A 26836-nucleotide genomic window follows, 5' to 3' on the forward strand; every position below is an offset into this window, starting at 1 on the left:
CAAGAAACCATATTGCCTCCAACCAAGGCACAATAACCAAATGTAGATCTTCTATCATCAATGAACCTTGCCCAATTAGCATCTGTGTAAGCTTCAATGTTTAGATGGCCATGATTGGAATACAACATCCCTTTATCAGGGCATCCTTTTAGATAAGATAAAATTCTATTGACTGTTTGCATATAGGATGTTTTGGGTTCATGCATATATTGGCTAATCGCTCCAACTACACAAGAGATGACCCACTCCAACTATAGTAGCACTAAACTTGTGGTTGGGATCAATTGGAGTTTGTACATGCTTACACCCTAACTTTACCAACTTCATGGAGCAAGTCAAGAACATACTACCTTTGTGACAAAAAAAATCCCCTTCTTGGATCTTGCAACTTCAATGCCAAAAGTATTTGAAATCACCAAAATCCTTAATCTTAAATTTTGAAGCAACGAAGAATTTTAACTAAGAGATACCTAAGATGTCATCACCAACCACAATAATGTTGTCAACATATACTATCAACATTGTTACTCTGCCATCAACTCTTCTTATGAACAAGTTGTGATCTTCTTGAGATCAAGAGAATCCAATCTTTAAGATAGCATTTCTAAATTTGTCAAACCAGACTTTAAGGGATTGCTTGAGCCCATACAGGGACTTCTTTAAGCAATTCTTTCACTATTAGGAAATCTTACTCTAAGTGGTAAGTCCATATAAACTTCTTCTTGCAAGTCCCCATTAAAGGAAGGCATTCTTTTCACTCATTTGATATAAAGGCCAAGAGTGAGTAGTAGGCAGCAAGAGACATGATCACACGAATAGAGTTCATTTTAGCAACTAGAGCAAAGGTTTCCAAATAATCAATGCCTAAGTCTAAGTGTATCCTTTGGCCATAAGCTCTCGATTGAGCCATTTGCCTTGTGCTTAATAGTGTAAACCCACTTACACCCGACAAGAATCTTATCAGTGGAACAAGGAACAATCTCCCAAGTTTGGTTCTTTATTAGGGCCTCCATCTCTTGGTTCATAGTTTTTTTTTTTTTTTCAATGAGGGGGCTGCATTGTCTCTGTAACACTACGGAGGATGGAAGAAGAAGAAATAGCAGAAATACAAGCACAACAAAAGGGTGAAAGACCATCATAAGATACATAGTTAGTAATAGGATATGTGCTGTATGTCCTCTTTCTTTTTTGGTTGGCAATAGAATGATCAAGGTCAGGATTAACAACAGAATTATTAGGAGGTTCAAGAGTACCTGAATTTGAGAGATTTGATTGTGATGGGCATTCATTTTTAAGAGCCACCCTCTTATTGTGCTTGACGAAAAACTGCTGCTAGGACCGAGGTTGATACATAGGAGGAAGAGGAGGAGGAGGAGGAGGAGGAGGGGAAGGAATACCATCATTTAAGAGCCACCCTCTTATTGTGCTTGACGAAAAACTGCTGCTAGGACCGAGGTTGATACATAGGAGGAAGAGGAGGAGGAGGAGGAGGAGGAGGGGAAGGAATACCATCATTATAAGGAAGAGAGGGAGGAAAAGGAGGAACAAGGACAGGAATCGGAAGACAAAAGGGAGTTTGATCTTCACTTGCATTTTCCCCCTGAAGAGAAGGATGAGATGACTGGAGAAAAGAGGACTCCAGAAAGGTAACATCCTTAGAAATATATCTCTTGTCCGAGAGAGGATTAAAACATCTATAGCCTTTCTAGACTGAAGAGTAACCAAGGAAAACACATTTAATTGATTTAGGATCAAACTTATGTTGGGTAGGATTCGTATCATGATCAAAACAAATACAACCGAAGATCCCAAAGGGTAGATTAAAGAGGGGTTCATCAGGGAAGAGAAGCTGATGAGGAGACCGAAGGTTAAGGACCCTTGATGGAAGCCTATTATTGAGATACACAACTATCTCAACAGCATCACCCTAAAATCAGGTGGGAACATGAATTTGAAATAGTAAACCTCAAGCTACGTCAACCACATACCTGTTCTTCCTTCCAATAACTCCATTTTTTTGTGGAGTATGACTGCATGAACTTTGGTGAATAATTTCCCCATCTTTAAGGAACCCATGCAAATGGTTTTCAAAGTATTCCTTGGCATTGTCAAATCTTGTTAATTCTTTTCTCAAGCTGCATCTTTACCATATTCATGAAATTTTAGACAATCATATGAACCTTATCCTGACTTTTCATTAAGTAGAGCCATGTATACCGACTATAGTCATCAATGAAGAGAATAAAGTATTTATACCCACCCATGCAAGGGATAGCATATGGGCCCTAAACATCAATATGAACCAAATGGAAAGCAATATTACTTCTTTTACTAATCGCAAAATATGTGGTTTTACATTGTTTGGACAAATGGCAAACTTTACATTTAGGGTTCATTTTTGACACCGGATTAAACAAGTCTGGAAACAAAATTTTTATAGAACCAAAAGACATATGTCCAAGATGACAGTACCATAATTTCAAAAGACTCATTTTCTCATCAGAACAAAACTCAATTTGGCTCGATATCCATGCTCTGAAGGTCCACCAAAGAGGTATCAACTTCATGCCCACTTTCAATCATCTTCCTCGTGCTCAGGTCCTAGAAAACACAATGGGTAGATCCAAGAGAAATTATAGGACTTTGTAAAAGAACTAACAGACAACAAATTTTTATGTAATTGAGGTACATGAAGAACAAATCCAAGAGAAAGGTTTTGGTCAAGTTGTAAATCACACCTACAATAATCTGATTTAAAAGAAAAGTAATGGAAGAAAAGAGATTGAAGAGAGAGAAGTGATGGAGGAAGAAGATGGAAGAAAAGGAAGAAGAAGAGAGTAGTTCAAAACCTCTCTTCAGCCCCTAATGATCTCTTTTATTCTTTTGTTGTAAAAAATAAGGACAATTACAAGAATGCCCTTAGTAGGGCATCCATCACTAAAGACAACAATAAAAAAAGAGAAAATTGGCCCATAGCTAAGCCTACTACCTACTAACACAAGTCATGAACATAACTTAAAGAAAAACAAAGAAATTAAGGCCCATTCAATCCATTATCTCTACACTCCCCCTCAAGCTGAGCATAGACATCAATCGTGCCCAGCTTGCTTGCACAATGTTGTAACTTTTCCTTGGGGACACCCTTGGTGAAAGCATATGCTAACTGTTGCTATGAGGCAATTAAAGGAAGGAAAACTTCTCTGGAAGCTACCCTTTTTCTTATAAAATGCCAGTCAATTTCAATATGTTGTCCTGTCATGCTGAACTGGGTTGTGAGCTATGTTGATCGTAGCTTGATTATAATAGTCGATCAAGACTACAGTTAGTCTTGGATTCCAAAGGATTTCAGATTGAGAAAAGTAGAAGGAAAGAGAGAGAAGAAGAAGAAAGCAGAAGTACACAAGGGTTTTGAAAAGAAGGGACAGATCGAATGAATCTGTCGCCGCCACTCTCTCAATATTTATATGTTATGTTCACTAATTGTAGGAAAGGGCAGAATTGCCCTTAATGATTACATGGCAAATAAAACAATAATAAACTGAAATAACAAGTTGTCTAAAATAACTACCAACTAACACTGACAGAACTAACAAAGATTACATGTGCTGTCATACGAACAAAGTGGGGACCACAGCCATGGGGCTCACATCAGTGTTTTCTACACTCCTCCTCAAGTTGGGAATAGATATTTGTCATTCCCAACTTGCATAGGTCTGCCTCTAACTTCTTCCTTGGAACAGCCTTGGTGAGAAGATCTGCGAGATGCATGTTGGAGGTGATATACGGGAGACACACTTCTTGTGATGAGACCTTTTCTTTGACAAAATGTTGATCAACTTCAATATGTTTATTTCTGTCATGCTGCACCGGATTGTGAGCTATATTAATAGCCGCCTGATTATCGCAATACAACATCAAGGGCTTCTCATAATCAATACCCACTCTTCAAGTAGTGATTTCAGCCACTCCATTAGCCATTGATCTGTATTCAGCTTCGGCACTAGAGCGAGAAACAACACTTTGTTTCTTACTCCTCCAAGATTACCTCCTACAATGGCACAATATCCAGAGGTAGACCTCCTGTCATCAACACTCCCAGCCCAATCAACATCTGTATAGACCTCCACCTTCATGTGATTATTATTCTTGAACAATATACCTCTACCTGGACATCTCTTCAAGTATGCTAATATTCTCTCAACTGCAAGAAGATGAGTAGTTCTAGGGGAATGCATGTACTGGCTGACAACATTGACTGCATAACTGATGTCTGGCCGTGTGAGACAGAGATATAGGAGCTTTCCAACCAACCGTTGGAACATAGCTTTGTCTTCAAGAGGCTCTCCACCCTCTGCACTGATCTTGTGTTCTGTTCAATGGGTGTATCTGCAGGCTTGACACCTAACTTTCCAGTTTCCGCCAACAGATCTAGAATATACTTCCTTTGAGAAATAAAGATTCCCTATTTAGATCTAGCAACCTCAATACCCAAAAAATATCGCAGTACACCAAGATCTTTCACCTCAAACTCTTGATGAAGGAGCTGTTTGAGGGACTCAATCTCACTATTATTATTCCCTGCCACTACAATATCATCCACATGTACAGCAAGCAAGGTCAAGGAAGAGTTCACTCTTTTAACGAACAATGTATGATCTGACTGGGCCTGTACATAGCCGAATTTTCCAAGGGCTAGTCTGAATCTATCAAACCAAGCTCTAGGGGACTGCTTTAGTCCATACAATGCATTCAGTCGGCAAACCTTCTTACCTGTCTCTGCATCATAAAATCCAGGGGGCAACTGCATGTAGACTTCTTCCTGTAAGTCTCCATTCAGAAAGGCATTTTTAACGTCCATCTGGAACAAGGGCCAAGAGTAACTTGCTACAAGGGCTAATAGAACTCGAATAGTGGTCATCTTGGCTACTGGGGCAAAAGTCTCCAAGTAGTCTATACCATAATTCTGAATAAATCCTTTTGCAACCAACCAGGCTTTGTACCTTTCAATGGAGCCATCAACATTATGTTTTACAGTAAATACCCATCTACATCCAACCGGTTTCTTTCCTTTGGGTAAGTCAACTAGCTTCCAAGTATTATTTTTCAAAAGGGCATCCATTTCAACTTTATTGCATCTTTCCACTCAGGAACTGACAAAGCTTCTTGCACTGTTCTGGGGATAGGAATATCAACAATGGAAGTAAGAAAGGACCTGTAAGAAGGAGACAGACGATCATAGGATAGAAACTGGGAAATGCAGTGAGCTGTGGATGTGGTGCAACGCCGTTTCCCTTTACGGACCGCAATAGGGAGGTTAAGGTCATCCGAAGGAAGGGAAGTAGCAACAGTGGAAGGTATCTCAGTGGGTCCTGGACCTGATAAGGGGACTGTAGTACCTGGATCTGGATCCGCAGAAGGAACTGGGGCTGGCCTGGATTGCTGATGATCGAAATCAACCTGCCTCCATCGCTTGTGATAGACTTTCAACTCCTGATCCCTCTGACAACCCTCACCATTACAGCCCTCATCACTCAATGGAATGGGTAAAGGAACCTCCGATGAGTTAACCCCACTCTCACTGCGCTCCCCCTGAGGAAAAAGACCTAAATTCTCACTACTCTCCCCCTAAGGAGAAGCCCTAGGATAATAGGGTACCTCCTCAAAGAAGGTGACATCCATCGAAACAAATCTCCTCCCCGAAACAGGATCATAGCAGCAATAACTCTTTTGAGATTGTGCATAACTGAGAAAAATGCATTTGGAGGCCTTAGGGTTAAATTTGGAATGATGAGGTCCAAGAATCTGAACAAAGCAGGTGCAACCAAAGGTTTTAAGAGGAACAGTAAACAACTCCTTGTCTGGATAGAGAAGGGTAAACAGAGGCTTCATGTCAAGAACCCGTGAGGGAACCCGATTAATGAGATACACTGCCGTGAGAATAGCATCACCCCAGAAACGGATAGGCACATTGGAGGTAAACATAATGCTTCTAGCCACCTCCAAAATGTGCCTATTCTTCCTCTCGGCAACCCCATTCTGCTGTGGTGTATGAGGACAAGTGCTCTGGTGAATAACCCCATGATCGAGTAGATAAGAGGCCAGTGGCTTGGCAAAGTATTTTTTTGCATTATCAGATCTGAGGATTTTGATTTTGACCCCAAACTGGGTTAAAATCATCTGATGAAAGTTTTGGGTCAGAGCGGGAACCTCATCTCGAGAACGCATTAGGTAGACCCAAGAAAAACGGGTATAGTCATCAACAAACAATAGAAAATATCTATACCCCCCCCATAGAAGGGATGTGATACGGGCCCCAAACATCGGTGTGCACAATATCAAAAGAATTACTACTTTTATTATTCAAGGAATAAGATGTTCTACAATGTTTGGCAAGCTCACAACTCTCACATCTCAAATTTGACATCTCAACAGACTCAAATAAAGTAGGAAACAAACTCTTCAAAGACTGAAAAGATAAATGACCTAATCGATTATGCCAGAGCATAACCGGACTCACAGACTGAGAGACAAAAGACTTCTTATCCACAGGCTCTTTCCAATGAGAACTCTCCCCAAGAAGATAGATCCCGTTCGTCTCACGGCCAATCCCAATCACCTTCCTCGTCTCCAAGTCCTAAAAAACACATCGGTCAGGGAAAAAGGTTACTGAACAGTTCTGATGTTTTGTAATACTACTGACTGAAAGCAAATTAGTATCAAGTTTAGGAACATGCAAGACTGAGGATAAGGAGATAGTATTAGATAACTTGATGTCACCCTTGCCAGAAATGGGAACAAGGGAGCCATCAACAATGGATACTTTATCTCTACCAGAAGATAAGTGATAAGTAGTGAACAGTGATGGCAAGCTAGTCATATGGTAAGATGCACCTGAGTCTATTACCCAATAATGTTCAGTGTTACCTGGAGCTGAAGCATGGTAAGCTGAGGCCCAAGTACCTGAATGAGCAAATGCTGATGTGGTAGGGGCTGATGGTGACTGAGCTGAATTCCCAACCTTCTTTTCCAACTGTATTAGGTCAGCCCGAACAACAACTAAGGTATCTAGGGGCGTGCCTTTTGTGCTCGATGAGGATGTAGAATCGGTATTCATAGCCATATGAGCATTATCCCTTTTATTCCTTAGTTTTGCTGGGACTAAATGAGGGTGCAGCTTCCAACATGTATCTTTCTTATGCTTGGGTTTCTTACAATGTTCACATACTAGATCTTGCTTATCTTCCTTCTTCATGTCCCTTTCTATATCACCCCTAGACGTAGGTTTAACTGCTGCTAGGGCTGGGGGGAAGGGCTGATGCTGCATCATAACCTTTCTTCTAGTCTCTTCACTATGCACTAGGGAGTAGGCTTGAGATAAGGTCACACTATCTCTTGTCAGTATCTGTTGTCTCACAATGTCATAATCAGAATTTGGGCCACCAACCAGAAATTCAAACACCCTATTGGTCTCGACTTGCTTTCTATGGGTCTTTGCATCTTTTGGACTTTTCCACTCAAGAGTCTCCAAATGGTCAATTTCATGCCATAGAGATTTCAAGGTAGAGAAATAAACAGAGACTGATTTCTCTCCTTGTTTGAGGTTATTTACTTCACACTTCAGTTCATAGGCTCTAGCAACATTAAGGGGTTGGGAGTAGGTCTCTTTCATGACATCCCATATCTCCTTGGCTGTCTTTGCCCACAAGTAATTTTGGCTGATATGTGGCTGCATAGAGTTGCATAGCCATGTCATAACCAAGTAGTTCTCCTGAACCCACTTGGTATACATTGGGTCCTCCTTGGAAGGTTTCTTTCACATCTCCCAATAGGTAGCTAAGTTTTCCCCTTCCCCCAATAGCCATTATGGCTGATTGGGCCCATTCCAAGTAATTGGATCCATCAAATCTCACAGTTGTAATCTGAAATGCAGTCTTAGACATATTACCAGAACTGCTGTTCCCAAAGACACCTTCCCCCTGATTTTTGAACTCCATTCTTGGTTAAGAATCAGTAGTTAAGAACTATTAGGGCTACTGTAATAGAAAACAACAGTTAAATAACTGATCACAGTCATAAATCTGTATGAAATCGTTCAGATCTGATCTGAAACCAATCGGCAGTCAGAATATAATCAGTCTGATAACAGTACTCACCCCCAAAACAGGCTCGGAAGCCGAAACAGGTCTAGCAACCACTTAGAAAACAACCTGTAATGCTGAAGTAGAATTAGGGTTTTAATCGTAGGATTAGGGAAACCTTTGTGAGAACATAAATAGTCAAGTCAAGTCTGGCCGTAGGGTTAATGACAAACCCTAAAAAAACTGATCGCCTCTAGGAAAATAAAGGAGAGTTTGGCCGCTCCTCCCAGATAGGTCCAACTTATCTTGACTGACAACAATCTCAAGGGAAAAATAAAAACTTACCCAGAAAAATCTGATCGCTACCTTCAGTCGTGGCCCGAACCCTAACCTTCTCTGATTCTTCCTGATTACCAAAACACTCTCCAAGCCTCTACAAGCCTTCGGACAGCTGCGAAACCTTTCTGGTAACCTCCAAGAATCAGCCAACGAACAATCCTTTGTAAGCTTCCAGCCCTAGACAGTTCTCATGTGGTCGACTGGACTAGACACACATGAGAAACCCTAGATAGGCTCTGATACCAAGTAGTCGATCAAGACTACAGTCGGTCTTGGATTCCAAAGGATTTTAGATTGAGAAAAGTAGAAGGAAAGAGAGAGAAGAAGAAGAAGAAAACAAAAGTACACAAGGGTTTTGAAAAGGAGGGACAGATGGAATGAATCTGCCGCCGCCACTCTCTCAATATTTATATGTTATGTTCACTAATTGTAGGAAAGGGCAGAATTGCCCTTAATGCTTACATGGCAAATAAAACAATAATAAACTGAAATAACAAGCTGTCTAAAATAACTACCAACTAACACCGACAGAACTAACAAAGATTAGATGTGCTGTCATACGAACACAGTGGGGACCATAGCCGTGGGGCCCACATCAGTGTTCTCTACAATTATCACAATAAAGCATTAAGGGCTTATCATGTGTAATACCCATCTCCTCTAGAAGTGACTTGAGCCTAACAACTTTGAAACTCCGTGTGCCATTGTGTTGTACTTTGTTTTAGCTGAAGATCTGTCTACTACTGACTATTTCTTACTTTTCCAGGAGACGATGTTCCCTGCAACCAAGGCATAGTAACTAGATGTAGATCTCCTCCCAATCGGCATCTATGTAAGCATCTAGCTTCATGTTTCAATGCCTAGAGAATAGGATACCCTTTCTTGGAGTTCCCTTCAAGTAACACAGAAGCAGCCATATGTATGTCTCTATGGGCATTCATAAATTGGCTAATCACACTAACAACATATGAGATATCTAGTCATGTCATGCAAAGGTATAGTGACTTCCCTAATAGTCTTTGGAACACTCCCCTGTCTGCCAAAAGCTCACCATCATCATTTGAGAGTTTATGGTTAGCATCAATAGGTGTAGAAATAGGTTTGGCACCAAGTTTTTCAATCTCCGTGAGAAGATTTAACACATACTTCCGTTGGGTGATAAAGATGCCTTCTTTACACCAAGCAACTTTGATTCCCAGAAAATATCTCAATTCCCCTAAATCCTTAATTTCAAATTCTGAGTTAAGGAATGTCTTAAGTGCCTGAACTTCCTCTGTATCACTCCTTGTAATGACAATGTCATCAACATAAACAATGAGGAAGGTAACTTGAGTGTCTTTCCTCTTCACAAGCAAGGTATGGTTGGACTATGTCCATGTATAGCCAAACTCAACAAGTGCAGCTCTGAATCTATCAAACCAAGCTCATGGGGATTGCTTGAGGCCATAAAGAGATTTCTTCAACTTGCATACCTTGCCCTTTATTTCCTTATCATACCCGGTGGAAGTGACATATAAACCTCTTTAGTCAAGTCTCCATTTAAGGAAGTATTCTTTACATCAAATTGATATAAGGGCCAATCATAACTTATTGCTAAGGATAACAAAACTCTCACTGTGGTCATTTTTGCAACTGGTGAGAAAGTCTCCATATAATCAACTCTATATATTTGAGTTTAACCCTTGGCTACTAGCCAAGCCTTATACCTCTCAATGGTGCCATCAATATGATACTTGATTGATAGTGAACACCCACTTACATCCCACTGGTTCCTTTCCATGAGACAAATCCACAATATCCCAAGTATGTTTTTTATGAAGTGCTTCTATTTTATTTCTCATAACCTACCTCCATTTTGGCTTAGACAAGGCCTTTGTAATTGACTTGGGTATAGGCTGAGAAGAAATGGAGGCTAATAAAGAATAATAATATAGGGATAACAGGTTGTATGGGAGGTGTTTGAAAATACAATGTGTTGTACATTTCCTCTTACCTTTTTTCACGGCAATAGGTAGCTCCAAGTCTAGGAAGGGAGGTTCTGGAGCAGGGTGAAGGATTTGTCCTCTCTTCAGGGAATGAGAGTGTTTGAGGCTCAATTATAGATGAGGGAAGAATCTAATCATGTTGTAGTCTTTGTCTCTAATACCACCTTTGAAGTTTGAACAAAAGAATGAGTATTAAAAACTGGAGGACTAGTAGGAGGAGCAATAGGAGTGGTAGAACTAGGAGACAAAAGCTCTGCCATTGGAACAGAAGGAACCACAGGAGACTCAACCTCAGGATCAAAAGGAGAAGGCAGAGGAAGTGGTGAAGAAAACACTTCACTGGAGTGCTCCCCTTTAGAAGAATGACCATAAAATGGAAGTGACTCTACAAAGGTAACATCCATGGATACTAAACAATTTCCACTAGTGGAATCAAAATGGCAATAGCCCTTTTGTGTAGAGGCATACCCTAAGAAAATGTACTTCCAGGTCTTCGGTTCAAACTTTTGTCTCTAAGAGCTTGGGACATGAACATAACACGTGCACCCAAAGACACACAAGGGAATAGGAAATAATTCATTCTCAGGAAACAGGACAACAAAGGGAGATTTGAACCCCAAGAATCGAGAAGGCATGTGGTTAATAAAGTAGGTAGTTGTTATCGTTGCATCACACCAAAATTTCATTGGAACATAGGAGGCAAAAAAGATGCTCTTGGCTACTTCAACAACATGTCGGTTCTCTCTTTGCTACCCCATTCTGTTCTGGAGTATGAGGACAAGAACTTTGATGTATAACCCCAAACATTTCAAAGTATGAAACACTATCATTCTCAAAACATTCTTTAGCAATATCTGATTAGAATATCTTGATGTGGATATCAATTTGGCTAAGCATAAATTCATGAAATTGTTTTACAATTTTGGGTACTTCAGCATGAGAATGCATAAGATAAAGCTAGGCTTAACAAGGAAAATCATCGATAAACAGAATAAAATATTTATAACTACTCATGCAAGGTAAATGGTATGGCCCCCACACATCAGTTCCAATACATACTTTCTTTGAGAGATGAATATCCTATTCTTGGATCTTATAACCTCAATCACCAGAAAATATTTTATTTCACCTATCTCAAATTCTTATTGCAGTGACTTCTTGAGTGCATCAATCTCCCTTAGATTATTCTCTGTAACAACTATATCATCCACATACACAATCAGTACTGACACAAGTGCTTCTCTCCTCTTCATAAAGAGAGTGTGACCTGACTGGGTCTGTGTATCCAAAATGGATCAATGCCCCCTAAACCTGTCAAACCATGCCCTAAGTGACTGTTTCAAACACTATAATGAATTTTTCAGCCTGCAAGCTTTTCCCTCACCAACATTCTCATAGAAACCGATTGGAAAGTCCATATATACCTCTTGCAAATCACTATTAAGGAATGCATTTTTAACATCAAGCTAAAAGACCAACCATGAATAAGTAGTTGATAGAGACAAGAGAATCTAAACCGAGCCCATATTAGTTATTGGTGCAAAGGTCTCTACATAATCTATACCATAGGTTTGTGTATACCCTTTTGCAGCCAACCTTGCCTTGTACCTCTCTATGTTGCCGTCAGCCTTGTACTTCACAATGAACATCCAACTATCTCATTGTTTGTAGGAAGAGCAACTACCTCCCACGTCTAGTTCTTAATATGAGCCTCCATTTCTGCTTTCATATCCGTTCTCCACTTAGCTTTGAAGAGAGCCTCATTGACATTCCTGGGTATAGACACAAAATCTAGAGAAGAAAGGAATGAACTATAGGAAGGTGATAGAGCACTGTAGGAGAGATGGTGTGAAATGCAATGGGCTGTACACTTTCTCTTTTCCTTGTGAATTGCAATGGGAAGACCGAAGATCAAGACCATCTGCAACATTAGTATTGGGTACAAAAACATCACCAATGGGATCAGAGGCAATAATAGGCTCAAGGGAAATACTTGGAACTGTATCAGCTAAACTTGGAATCTCGGATGGACCAATGGAGAGTGGTGCAAGTTCTTCTACTAGAGCATGCATGGAGTCAACCCTCTTGTGTTGGTGCTAAAAGAATTGTGAAGCAGGTTATAGTGAGTCGGGGACTGAGGTTGGAGCTGATGGTGGACCAACAGGTGGAGCTGATGGACTAGATGAAGGAACAAAAAGAGTAACAAATTGTGAGCTCTCTTCCCCAAAACACTCCCCCTAAGAACCACTAAGGAAAAATAATGTAGACTCAAAGAAGGCTACATCCATAATGACAAACTTTCTCCTCGGATCATAACAATAATACTTCTTCTAGTATTGAGCATACCCAAGAAAAAACCACATTTCTTGGCCTTAGGACCTAACTTCCTACGATGAGGACGAAGAATGTGAACAAAAAAAACGTACTCAAAAACTCTCAAAGGTATATGAAATATCTCCCTATCTGAAAAAAGAAGACTGAATGGCACCTTAAACCATATGATGCATGAAGGTACAAAGTTAATCAAGTACACAACCGTGAGAACTGCATCCCCCCCAATAACGAATATAAACTGAAGCACACACCGTAAGACTTTTTGCCACCTCCACAACGTGTCTATTTCTCCTCTCTGCTACCCATTCTATTGCGGTGTACAAACACAACTACTGTGATGAATCACCCCATGCTCCAAAAAAATATGTGGCCAAATCCTTCTCAAAATATTCTCTAGCATTGTCTAATTTGAAAACCTTATTCCTCACTCCAAATTGTATGATAACCATCTAGTAGAACTGTCGCACCAAAATAGGTACCTCATCATGCGATCTCATCAAATATATCCAAGAATGTTGAGTGTAATCATCCACAAACAAAAGAAAATAACGATAACCACTCATGGAAGAAAAATGATAAGATCCCCATACATCGGTGTGAACAATATCAAAAGCAGAAGAACTTTTATTAGTTAGTTGAAAAGAATGTTTATAACGCTTTCCCAACTGGCAATTTTCATACTCTAGACTAGATAATTGAACAAACTTAAACAACTTTGGAAACAAACATCTCAATGAACTCAAAGAAAGATGACCCAAACGATTATGCCAGAGCATAATTTTACTCACTATCTCTGATCCACTACTACTGCTATTAACATGGAACATGGTTGCTCTAATGTCTCAGAATCTCATCTACAAGGCAGACCCCATTCACCTCACGACTACTCCCAATCGACCTCTTTGACTCCAGATCTAGCAAAACACAATCACCAGGAAGGAAAGTCACTAAATAGTTCAAAATTTTTGTCAGACTATTCATAGAAAGAAGATTAGTATAAAGTCTAGGAACATGTAAACAAAAGACAAAGTAATGCCATCAGTCATAATTGTTCCTTTCCCAGCAATGAGAATATGGGAACCATCTGTTGTGGAGACTATCTCTTCCAAAGCACAACTAATAAGAACTGAAAAGGGTAGACATCAGTCATATGTTGAGATGCTCCTAAGTCTATAATCCAGTAAGGTCCCTTCTTACCTGAGGTGGATGCATAATTTAAAACCACATATGAACTACCTATATGAGCAAAGGAAGTAGTGTGACTAGCTCCTAGATTTCTTACACTCTGCTGCCCACCTGAAGAACTAGAACTAGCCAAGTCCTTCCTACTCTTAAGCTGTCCATACTTCTCAAATTTAGTTCTGATTACTGCCATTGCAATGGACTCCAAGTCGGCATAGGTAAGAGGTCCCGAAGAGTCTCTTGTAATTTCCACATTTGCATTTACCTTCTTGTTCTTGACCCGAGCTGGTATAGGATGTGGATGAAGCTTCCAACAAGTGTCTCCGATATGCTTAGGCTTCTTGCAGTAGTCACACACTAAGTCCTTATCCTCCCTCTCGATCTCACTACTTCCACTGTCTGCATTTGGTTTAGGTTTGACTGTACTAACCATAGCTGATTGGTCAACCTCAGGTTGTCTCAACATGACATTCCTCCTACTCTCCTCTCCACACATAAAGGCATAAATTTGAGAGAGTTACACTTTCTCTAGAAAGGTTGTGTTTCTTGGCAATATCAAATTCAAGGTTTAGTCTAGCCAAGAACTCAAAGACCCTATACTTCTTTACCAACTTCTGATAGGTTTCTTCATCCTTCATACTCTCCCCATCCACAGTCTCTAAGTGATCTATCTCTTGCCAAGGTGCTTTTAGCATGGAGAAATACATAACAAGGGGTCTATCTCCTTGTTTTGTATTAATCACTTGATTCCTCAACTGATAGGCTCTAACTACAATCTGCTTCTGGGAATAGGTCTCAGTCACTCCATCCCAAATCTCCTTTGTAGTATTAGCCCACAAAAAAGTTTTACCAATGTGAGGTAACATAGAATTACACAACCAAGATATCACCATGTAATTCTCTTGTACTCACTAGGAGGAATTTATATTAGGTTTCTTTTCTTCCCTTGTCATGTACCCAATTTCCTATGAGCACCAATAGTCATCTTGGCTAATTGTGTCCATTCTAAATAATTTGTTCCAATCAATTTTACTATGGTAATAATCCCAAATCCAAAGGGATCATTGTACTTCCTACACCCAGACTAAGGTTATCGGTCCACTTCTGTTCAATACTCCAATCCTCCATTTCAATTTCAATCAGTTCAAAAACAAAAAATAACCAGGTAGAAAGCCTCCAAGATCATATTGATCTCACCCACAAGGGTAGAAGACCTTTCAAGAGGAAGTAAAACCTACAAAGAGAGAAATCTCTCTTCTCCCACCTTCTCTCATAGGAGAGAAAGGTGAATCGATCTTTCCAAAAGGCTCAAAACCTGCTAGAAACTAAACTGCTCTTTGTAGAAAACTAAAGAAGTCCAGAAAAGTGTGAGTGCCCAATACCAGGTAAAAAATGAAGAGTCCAACTTGACTAGGGCTCTTCCCCGCACTCTAGTTCTTCCTGATTTTGATGTCAAAACATAGATCACCTTCTTGATGATTGAAACCCACCAAAAAATCCAAGAATTAGGCAGTCTAAAGTAGATCAATCAGCCCTTTATCTCCTCATGCAATCGGCTGATCTAGGGCTGCATGAAAGAACTCCAAGAAACCCTAGTCTTGCTCTAATACCAAGTAGAAATCTGCTAAATCAAAAATCTGTAAAGAAAATAAGTGTTTGTTGTGGAAGAAGAGAAAGAGAAGAGAAGTTGAGAAAGAAAGAGAGAACAAATCAGATCTGGCCACCCTTTCCATTAGTTTTTATATTTTAATTAAAAAAGAGAGTACAATGATTAATATGCCCTTATAGGACGGCTAACACATAAAACTACATAAAAACCATAAAACATCACTCCAAAGGATCCCAACAAGTGTGTTATGGTGCTGGCTTCTATCTAAACAAACAAAAACAACTAACAAATCGGCTAATGAAAAAAAACAACTAACAAATCTGCGCAAAATCCTCAACAAATAACAAAAGCATCAAAGAAATAAAAGGCAAGAAGATCAGAATCAGGAAAAGAAAGTAGTAAAGAGAAGAAAAGAAATTAGGAAGAACATAAACTTGAGTGTGTATGAGAAATAAGATTCTGAATACCCAAAATCAGCCATTTCTTGGATGGACATTTCATTTCAGTAGGCATTTTCTATTTGGAAGATACAAACATTTTCTTGTCTTCTTTATATTAAAAATTTGAAGATTAAGGCCTGTTTGAAGGGAAACAACAACATACTGAGGTGAGATATGGGACTAAGATTATTCTTTAGTTTAAACTTGGGGAAACAAGCTCTTGAAGGGAGAGTTATTCAAGAAATATGTTCATACATGCCAATGAACTCTAGAATAGTTTAACTTGATCTTTCCACAAGATACAATCATAGGGAATTTGCAACTAAAACCATTCAGAATGTGCATGGCTGCTAAGGAAGCATATGTTTATTGGCGCATGGAGGTAAAGGGGGAGTTAATTATAGGCATCACAAGTTACAACTTACAACATCCTCTTCTACTTCCTCTCTCGATAGAAGTACTGAGACCATAATATCCTGTTTGGGTAACAATAGCTACCACATTAATTATTCCAGATCTAAGTTTTAAGTGAATTCCAATGTAATGGTTTACATCATTTCAGCACATAAAATGCATTTTTGTTTTATTTTCCTAGGTTTCTTATTTTCTGTCTTTTACCTTGTACAAGTTCATGATATTTCCTTTACAATTTGATGTGCGAAAAATAGGAATATGATGCTATGATAGGGGATACAACAATAACTGCAAATCGATCTTTGTATGTGGACTTTACATTGCCATATATGGATTCCGGTGTCGCAATGGTCGCACCAATTGGAGAAAATGAAAGAAAGACAATGTGGATCTTCTTGAAACCATTAAAAGCAGATCTCTGGTTGACTATCGGAGCCTTTTTTGTCTTCACGGGCTTTGTGGTCTGGGTTCTTGAGCATAGAATAAATGACGATTTTAGGGGTACACTTTCCCAACAATTTTCTACAATTTTATGGTTCTCTTTCTCAACCATTGTGTTTGCTCATAGTAAGTGCTCTTTCACTTTTTTAAGTTATCAATTTCCAGTAAGTAATAGAATTTAGAATAGGATAGATGAAAGGCAAGCAGTACAAGGCTTTTGTTTTTATTGTCTTGTTTCTGTAATAATTATAAGTGCATTAAACATATTTCACACATTTGAACCAATGTCTCAATTTATATGGATCCCCACAAAGTGTTCAAATATTTGGTGTAAGATGCACTTTTACATCCTAGAAGAAAAAAAAGTGTCACTAACATTTCTTTAGATAGATATTGTATAGAAATAAATAAAGGTCAGATGTCCATTGAATAATGAAAAATTTACAATATCCAGGTTTTATTGAGGAAGAGAACAAGAAGAAGAAGAGGAGAAGAGAAGGGAAGAGAAGAGAAGAAGAGAAAAAGGTTCGAATGAAGAAGAGAGTTATTATTGACTCTCTCAAACTTGGGATTTTATACTATTGAGAAAAATTACAAGCCCTCATATTGGCGCCCAAATACAAAAGAACAAAAAGGACAAGAATACCCTTGCACCCAAACAATCTCAACACTCCCCCTCAAGTTGAGCATATATGTCAATTATGCCGGCTTGTCTAAGTTCTTGGAAAACTTTGGATGACGAAGGCCTTTGGTGAGACAATAAGCCAGTTGGCAAATCTCTTCACTTGCTATCCTCTCTCTAATAAAATGTCTATCCACTTCGATAGGTTTTGTATGGTCATGTTGCACCAGATTGTGGGCAATGTTTATGGTTGCTTGATTGTTGCAATAAAGTCTCATTGGAGTATTAGCTTGGATGCCTATCTCAGTCAATAAGATCTTCAACCAGAGTAATTTTGACACTCCATGGGCCATTTTTCCCTATATTTTGCCTCAACACTAGATTGAGCAATAAAGCATAGTAACCGGATGTAGATATTCTATCATTAATAAACCATACTCAGTCTGTATTTGTGTAGGCCTCAACCTTTAAATGCCCATGATTGCCCCTTTACCAAAACATCCCTTCAAATAGACTAGGATTCTATTAACAACCTTCATGTGGAAGGTTCTGGGCTCATGCATATTTTAGCTAACCACCCCAACTATATATGATATATCAGGTTTAGTCAAATATAGATAAAGTAGGTGGCCCAACCACTCTCTAAAGACCCCTTTGTCTAGAAGAGCATATCTTTCAGTAGTACTCAACTTGTGATAAGGATCAATTGGAGTTTCTACAGGCTTGCATCCCAATTTCCCAACTTCATGGAGCAAATCAAGAACATACTTTCTTTTAGAGAGGAAGATTCCCTTCTTGGATCTTGTAACTTCAATTCCAAGAAAGTACTTGAAATCATCGAGATCCTTAATCTCAAATTCTAAAGCAAGAAAAGACTTTAACTGAGAGATAGCTAAGATGTCATCCCCAGTCACAACAATGTCATCAACATATACTATCAACATAGTCAATTGACCATCAACCTTATGAACAAGGTGTGATCAGCCTGAGATTGAGAGAATCCAATCTACAAAACAACATTTCTAAATTTGTCGAACCAGGTTCTAGGGGATTGCTTGAGGCCATACAAAGATTTCTTCAAACGGAAAATTTTCCCTTCATTGTTAGGGAAGCTTACCCTAGGAGGTAAATCCATATACACTTCTTGTAGATCCCCATTAAGAAAGGCATTCTTCACATCCATCTAATTTAAAGGCCAAGAGAAATGGGCAGCAAGTGACATAATCACACGAATAGAAATGATATTCCCTCCTCAGATACTAGTTCTTCCATTTCTCTTTGTCGTTCCACTCATATTTCTCGACCACCTGACCGCTATGGTTTTCCTTCAAACCATAGCTTTTTTTCCACTATCTTATTTTCCACAGATATTCCGCATTCATACCAGCAAGCTGTTAGTAGTCCATACTAGAAAGAGGCCATGGATGCAGAGATTGATGCTTTACATGAGAATGACACCTAGGATCTTGTGCCGGTATAAGGCTCGATTGGTTGCTCAAGGATACAAGTAGGAACATGGAGTTGATTATCAGGAGACATTTGCTCTAATTTCTAAAATTACCACAATCGGTGTCCTCTTAGCCCTGTTTGTTGTTCAGTCTTGGTCAGTTCACCAGTTAGATGTGAAGAATGCCTTTCTTCAGGGTCAATTGAAGGAGATTGTTTATATGAAGCATCCTCCTAGATATTGTAGTGATGCTTCTCTTGTTTGCAGGCTAAAAAAGTCTTTATTTGGGTTGAAGCAAGCTCCCTGAGCATGGTTTGAAAGGTTCTAGGTTGTTGTTGTTGTGGCGGGATACAATCAGAGCTCCTCTAACTACTCTCTCTTTCTCCGACCTTAAGGCATTACTGTCCTCTTATTATATGTTGATGATATGTTGTTGATTGGGAATGATGGTGAGGAAATTTGTGAGCTAAAGTCTCTTCTAAACTACTCCTTTCACATGAAGAATTTAGGTCCTCTTGTTTCTTGGGTTTGGAAGTTCGTCATAATGCTCGGAGATATTTTATGTGCTAGCAAAAATGTGCCATTGATATTGTCAAACTAACTAGCATTACAAATGATAAACATGTTAACACTCCTTTAGAGTTGTTAAGTTGTCCAAATCAAAAGGCTCATTTTCCTGATGCCCCTCTATATCAACAACTTGTGGGGTCTCTTATTTATCTCACTATGACCCAACTTAATAGCTCTCATATTGCTCAAGTTGTAAGTCAGTTTGCCTATGCTCCTTGTCAGCCTCACTTGACCATGGTGCATTGGATCATCCGTTATATTTGTGGCACAATTACTCAAGGTCTCTTCTTCTCCTCCTCTTCACCCATTAAGTTGAGAGCATATGCTAATGCTGATTAGGCTGGTTGCCTAAATACTCCTCTCTCTACAACTGGGTGGTGTGTGCTTCTGGATGATTTTCTCCTCTCTTGGAAATGCAAGATGCAACAGACTGTCTCTAAGTTCTCCACTAAAACAGGGTATAGGGCAATGTCTTTTGTGTTTAGTGAGGTAGTTTGGCTACAATCTCTATTTATGGATCTTGGTGCCCCCATTCCTACACCTATTCATCTCTATGAGGATAATACTAGTGCTATCAAGATTGCATCAAATCCTGTGTTTCATGAGAGGACTAAGCATATTGAGGTGGCCTCTCACTTTATTAGAGACATGTTTCTTGCGGGGTCTATTTCTCTTCCTCATGTAGCCTCCAACATGCAAATTGCTAACATCTTCACAAAGGCTATGTTTTGATTGAAGGGACGAGAGATCCATCACATGGATGGCCAAACCCTGTAGGAAGGTAGGGAAAAATTTCAAAAATTTCTCTCTCCCATCTGGGAATCTCATTCCCTATTTTAGAAAACTGCATTTTCAAGGATCAATCTTGAACCAAATTGGACCAGATCTGAAACTAAAAGGGAGGAGAGGGATATACCTGATACGAAGTAACAGTAACTCCCAATGAAGGTGTTCACGCCCAAGGAGAAAATCAGAACCCGTTTCCACTGAAGATGACACAGTGTGTAGAGAAGTAGGATCAGTAAGACGGCTCTTCAGCAAGAACCGAATTCTTCAGCAAGAATGGAGTAGAGGGCCGTGAGCACGACTTCAGATTGCTTCTTCTACCAAGAAGCAATATAAAGAACAAATCTTGATCACTCCCACAAGTGGAGATCGAACTAGGTAGGGGTGGCAAGAACAGGGAAGAACTCTGCAGATTGATGTGATGTATATAACTGAGGAATTCACCCCCTTTATTTATAGCCTTCTCAGGATCAGCCTCCTAATCTAATTAGGAGAGAGTTCCTTGATGCAAATTTGATATTGGGATCTGGACTCTTGAATGGATAAGACTTATCTTATCCTTCAGCTAATCCTAATCAGATTATAAATCCTATCTTGGCTCCTTTTAATTAACTGACTTAAGCCCAGTTCGAATTGGGCTTTAGGCCCATTAAGTTTATGTGCTCATTTAACCTCTTAACCTGCTGCCCAGTTGGCTCTCTTTGTATGGCGTGGGACCCAAACATTGATCTACACATCAGCCACATGGGTTTAGCCCAGCCTTTGTTACAAGTTCTGGCTGAATTCACTATAGGAGACAATGAACCCCTGAGTCCATCACCATGGGCTCTTAATGGGCCCAACATTTACACTAAATGGTCATTGGGTCCAACCACCTTATGAAAACCCAAGGACTGTGGGCAGATGCAAGATTAGCCCACCAGGTATTACCCTTAATGGTCTTACACTTAACCTCTCAGCCCATAATGAGACAAACACTTCCCGACAAGAGAGGACCTCTCCCTCGGCTGCAAGGAACAGTGTTGCACTCTCTACTCACATGGATCTCGGGGATTAAAACTTTTTGCAAACATATATATATATATATATATATATATGTATATCTCTAATAAATATATTTTGCAAAACAAATCTCAACGTTTGAAATCAACTGCATGCAGTTTAGGTTTCCATCAGAGAGAGTGCATTCCCCGATCATTTACTTTGTCCGACAAAGGGGTTGATCCTGTCACTATGATCACCCACTCAGATGAATTCTTGGACTGTCCCAACATACCCAAGTTTTGACCCCCTCTAAGGATCACTGATTGGTTTATCAAAGACGGCCCAATCCGATACCTAGTGCAGTACCATAATCAAGTGTAGGGGTCAGGTGTAACATTCCAGTTTTGCCCTTCTATCTCCAAGGTCCAGCTAGGGCAATACTGGAATTTGGTCTGGTTCAGGGTTTCAAGAAAACCCGCACTACATGTACCTCAAGTCTCACCCTGGCAGCTAAGACAAGCCACCCCAACCAACTTGGCGGCACATCAGTGTCAGCCTTGGCAGGATAAATCTCCCCAGATCTATCCAACGGCTGTGAAGATTCTAAACTAACATGAGTCTCATAAGTGTCCAGTTTAAGGGTATTACACAAAAACACACCAAAACACATGAATCAATTATGTACTTTTATTCATTTACAATAAATGTCAGCAAGTACATCAATCTGATTGGAGCTAAGGGCATACACTGTTTAACAGCTCCCACTTGCAGTTAGGTCTAATCGGGTATAAGCCAGAGTCCCATACTTTCCACGTGTTTCTCAAACACTTTCTGTGTCAGTGGCTTAGTTAATGGGTCTGCTACATTTTCCGCTGATGCTACCTTCTGAATCAGGACGTCCCCTCTTCCAACTATCTCCCGTAGTACATGGTACTTCCTCTCGATGTGCTTTGAATTCGAGTGGGCTCGTGGCTCCTTAACCTGAGCAATGGCTCCAATGTTGTCACACAACAATGGAATGGGTGATGTGTTGGATGAAACTACTCCTAATTCCTGAATGAACTTCTTCATCCATACGGCTTCCTTGGCAGCTTCACTTGCGGTAATGTACTTGGCCTCGGTTGTGGAATCTGCCGTAGACCCCTGTTTGCTGCTTTTCCAGCTAACAGCACGATTCTATCGTGAAGATATAACCAGATGTAGACTTTCTATCATCTGGATCCGACTGAAAATCGGCATCAATATACTCCTGGATTTGTAGTGAACTACCATCGAATACCAGACAAAACTCTTTTGTTCTTCGAAGGTATTTTAGTATGTTTTTCATAACGGTCCAATGCTCCTACCCTAGGTTGGATTGGTATCTGCTACCACACTCATTGCCTGAGAAATGTCAGGATGAGTGCACAGCATGGCATACATGATGCTCCCTACAGCTGAGGCATAGAGAATCTCTTTCACGCCCTCAATCTCCTCGGGAGTCTTGGGAGACGTACCTTTGGAGAGAGTGACTCCGTGCCTAAAAGAAACATTTCCTTTCTTGGAGTTCTCCATACTGTATCTTTTGACAATCTTGTCAATGTAAGTAGACTGGGATAATACTATTATCCTCTTTGATCTATCTCTATAGAGTCGAAGGCCCAATATGTAGGAGGCTTCTTCAAGATCTTTCATGGAGAATTGCTGTAAAAGCCACACTTTCACCGTAGTTAACATTCCTACATCATTCCCAATGAGTAGAATGTCATCTACATACAGAACCAAGAATGTAACCTTATCTCCCACTGTCTTCCTGTAAAAACAGGGCTCATTCGGATTTTACTCAAAGTCAAACTTTTTGACAGTGGAGTCAAACCGGATGTTCCAACTCCTAGAAGCTTGCTTAAGTCCATATATGGATCGGTTGAGTTTACATACCATGTGTTCCTGACATGCAGCTATGAAACCTTGCGGTTGCTGCATATAGATATCTTCAGTAAGATCTCCATTCAGCTTCGCGGTTTTGACATCCATTTGCCAAATCTCGTAGTCATGGTACGTTGCTACAGCTAGCAGGATCCTAATGGATTTAAGCATGGCCACAGGCGAAAAGGTTTCCTCATAATCGATTCCCTCTTTTTGAGTGTACCCTTTTGCCACATGACGAGCCTTGTAGGCCTAAACTTTACCATCGGGGCTCTTCTTCCTCTTATAGATCCATTTGCAATCAATTGCCTTTACCCTAAGGGCGAATCTACTAGAGTCTAGACTCCATTGGTCTCCATTGAGTCCATCTCAGCTCTCATGGCATCTACCCACTTCAAGGGATCTATGTCCAACATAGCTTCTGAATAAGTCACGGGATCCTCCTCACTGGTCGTGGCTTCTACCAAGTAACTTTCTTGGTCATAGCCGTAACGAACTGGAGGCCTAGAAACCCGGGTAGATCTTCTAGGTTGGTTATTTTTTGGAGCTGGTGGGACATCTCCCACTACCCCTGGGCTCTCCTCATCAAGAACAACTTCTTGATGAAGATTATCTAGGATGTAATCTTCCTCTAGGAAGTGGGCATTTTGACTGCAAAACACCTTTTGCTCTTTTGGATCATAGAACAAGTAACCTACAGAGCCTTTTGGGTAATCTACAAATAGGCAATGATTGGTCTTGGATTCCAATTTGTCAGCACTAGTTCTTTTAGCATGTTCTAAACAACCCCAAATCTTCAAGTGTCTCACACTTGGTTTTTTACCGGTCCATAGCTCATATGGAGTCTTAGGAACGGATTTGGTTGGAACCCGGTTCAGCACGTAAATCGCAGTCTCTAATGCGAAACCCCAAAAGGATGTGGGTAACTTTGAGTGGACGAGAAGTGATCGGACCATATCTAATAGAGTTCGGTTTCTCCTTTCTGACACACCGTTTAATTGTGGTGTAGGAGGAGCTAGTTGTGATACTATCCCATTGTCCTTTAAGTAGTCCCTGAATTCGTCAGAGAGATACTCGCCACCTCGATCTGATTGAAGGGTCTTAATTTCTCTCCCTAACTGTTTCTCGACTTCTTGTCTGAAATCTTTGAACTTTTCAAAAGATTCAGACTTATGTCTCATTAGGTACACGTAACCATACCGTGAGTAATCATCGGTAAATGTTATAAAATAAATGTGTTGGTTACATGTCCTAACATTTAGGGGACCACATACATCAGTATGTATAAGGTCAAGTGTGCCTATAGATCTTTCAGGCTTACCGGTAAATGGCCGCTTTGTCATCTTACCCTGAAGGCAAGGTTCACAGGTTGGAAGATCTTCTACGGTTAGAAAATCCAAAGGACCATCATTTACCAACCTTGTGATACGATCTATGTTAATGTGGCCAAGTCGGTAATGCCACAGGCGCGTGGGATTAACTGTATTACGAGTCCTCTTCTTGGGGATTATATCCGACATAGTTTCGGTAATGTTTATTTCCGCAGAAGGATGGAGAACATAGAGACCGTTCTCAAGTTCTTCGTATGTGAGGAATTTGTTATTCCGTTTAATAGTAATCACATTACTAAATAAGATAGAATAACCACCCATGCACAATTTTGAGATAGAAATCAAATTTCTTCTTAAATTAAGTACGAAAAGGCAATCTTTAAGTACAATTGTTCCTTCTATGAAAACTAGTTCTACAATTCCTATGGTTGTAGTTGCAACTGTTGCAGAAGTCCCCAAGTAGAGTGTCACTTCTTCGTCACTCAGTCTTCTGCTTATCTTGAACCCCTGCAGTGAGTTACATACATGAGTCGAAGCCCCGGAGTCAATACACCAGGAAGCAGAAGTGACCAACAAATTGGTCTCTATGATAAAAGATTCAAAATTACCTTGTTTCTTAGTCTCCAGATATTGAGGACAGTTCCTCTTCTAGTGGCCGGTCTGTTTGCATAAGTGATAGGCATCCGATGCTTTGTCCTTTTGCTTTTTCGGTTTGCTAGTATTTTTCTGAGGCTTTTTCTTTGCCCTCCTCTTCTTCTTACCCGAGTTGCCACCTTCAACAAGCACGGCTATCGGTTTATCCTTCTTGATTAGTTCTTCAGCCCTCTGCAACATATTGTTGAGTTCCTGAAGGCTAACATTTAACTTATTCATGTTGTAGTTCATGATAAAATTGAAGGAGGGAGGAAAGGAATTTAGGATGGCATCAACTTTGGTGACATGATCTACCCCTGACCCAAGTGCCTCCAGTTCATTAATGTAACCCATCATCTTGAGACAATGGTCATGAATCATCTGGCTCTTGGTCATTTTTGCGGTCATGAACAACTTCATGACCTTCTGCCGAGTAGAATAATTCTGCTCCTCATACATTGTCCTCAGACTATCCAAGATATCCTTGGACACTTCGATTTGAACAAATTGTCTCTGTATCGGATTGTCGAGGGAGGCTATAATGTAGCACCGAGCAAGAGAATTCTTATCTTCCCATTCTTGATACTCTTTCCTACGTTCCTCAGAAGCCCTATCACTCGGATGATCCGGAGCAGGGTTCTTAGCAACCTTGTCCAATTTCTCGGACGTTAATACCAGCATGAGGTTACGGTACCAGTTAGCATAATTTGGGCCCTTAAGTTTGTTATTGTCCAACAGCTTGGCGAATTGTCCGTTTGCCATTTCTGATAAAAGGCAAGGCAGATTATTAGTCCGCGACCTAAATTGATTCATGAGTACCTCATAGATATGGCTTTTAATCTATGTTCCATTTCTATTTTGGGCATCTCTGAGATTTCCTTCCTATCTCAGTGACGGAGACTGAGAAATATGTCTCTGGAAATGTGGGAAATCACATACAGTGCATGGAACCAACTGTTTCAGCTGCATAACCCCACTACCTTCTGTGAAGGATCATATCCACTCATCTAATGAGCTTTCCCTTTGTCCTCTGTCAGACAAGGTTCATTACCATTTTAGGTTAAACCTTTCTGTCCAGTAAGTGCTTACCCACCATATTTGTAAACGCCAAGGTACCGTGAGAGAGTCTTCCATTTTAGGATAGGCCCCTCCCACATCGGTCTATGACGCCCCTATCATCTTATGAAGCAATCCAACTGATTGCATTAGCAGATGGATAGCCTAATTTTATGGTGCATCTCCACCCACCAATACAACCAACCTTCATACTAATGATGGAACGCCTTTAGAGAGTTCATCATATGAATCTCCCTATCACATGCACTTATATTTTCAAGAGGGAACGAATAATTACGCCCTAGATTTATTTAGGTCAAACCAAAGTGGCTCCCATTGACTTTCATAAAGCCAAATTTAGATTGGCCCTAAACGGCTAGGATTTCACACGGTTCCTTTTGGAGAAGAAACTGGTGTGGGGCCCACCACGTAGGGAGATCATCCAATGATCTTAAGGACACCGTGGCAATGATGTGCATTCAACCATGGTGTGCGAAAGAGCCACTATCGTATCAGCATGGTCCAAGTGCTTATGGCCCATGTTCGTAACACATCACATATCCATACATCACATGCATGAAATCCATAATTGATCCAATCAATTAATTATCTGTAAAACCCATAAATAGAGTCCTTTTAATTCCATAATATTTTTTGTTGAGTGGCCTGGTTTTGTTTTA

The 26836-nt window shown here is 40.1% G+C and overlaps 1 protein-coding gene across 14 annotated transcripts in view; it reads left to right on the plus strand.

Moving 5' to 3' along the window:
* Positions 1 to 26836, plus strand: part of LOC104601685 (glutamate receptor 2.7-like) — a 44356-nt gene that overhangs the window by 6851 nt on the left and 10669 nt on the right. For 13 of the 14 annotated variants that reach the window (XM_088892694.1, XM_088892697.1, XM_088892701.1 and 10 more), the window contains one exon: positions 16636 to 16948. In XM_088892694.1, coding sequence (XP_088748820.1) covers positions 16636 to 16948 — 313 coding nt within the window. The remainder of the gene's footprint in view (positions 1 to 16635; positions 16949 to 26836) is intronic. The other variant, XM_088892693.1, reaches the window with a different exon arrangement.

The sequence above is a fragment of the Nelumbo nucifera genome, chromosome 8 (assembly GCF_055504915.1).
Source record: "Nelumbo nucifera cultivar China Antique chromosome 8, China Antique-T2T, whole genome shotgun sequence".
Taxonomy (NCBI): Eukaryota; Viridiplantae; Streptophyta; class Magnoliopsida; order Proteales; family Nelumbonaceae; genus Nelumbo; species Nelumbo nucifera.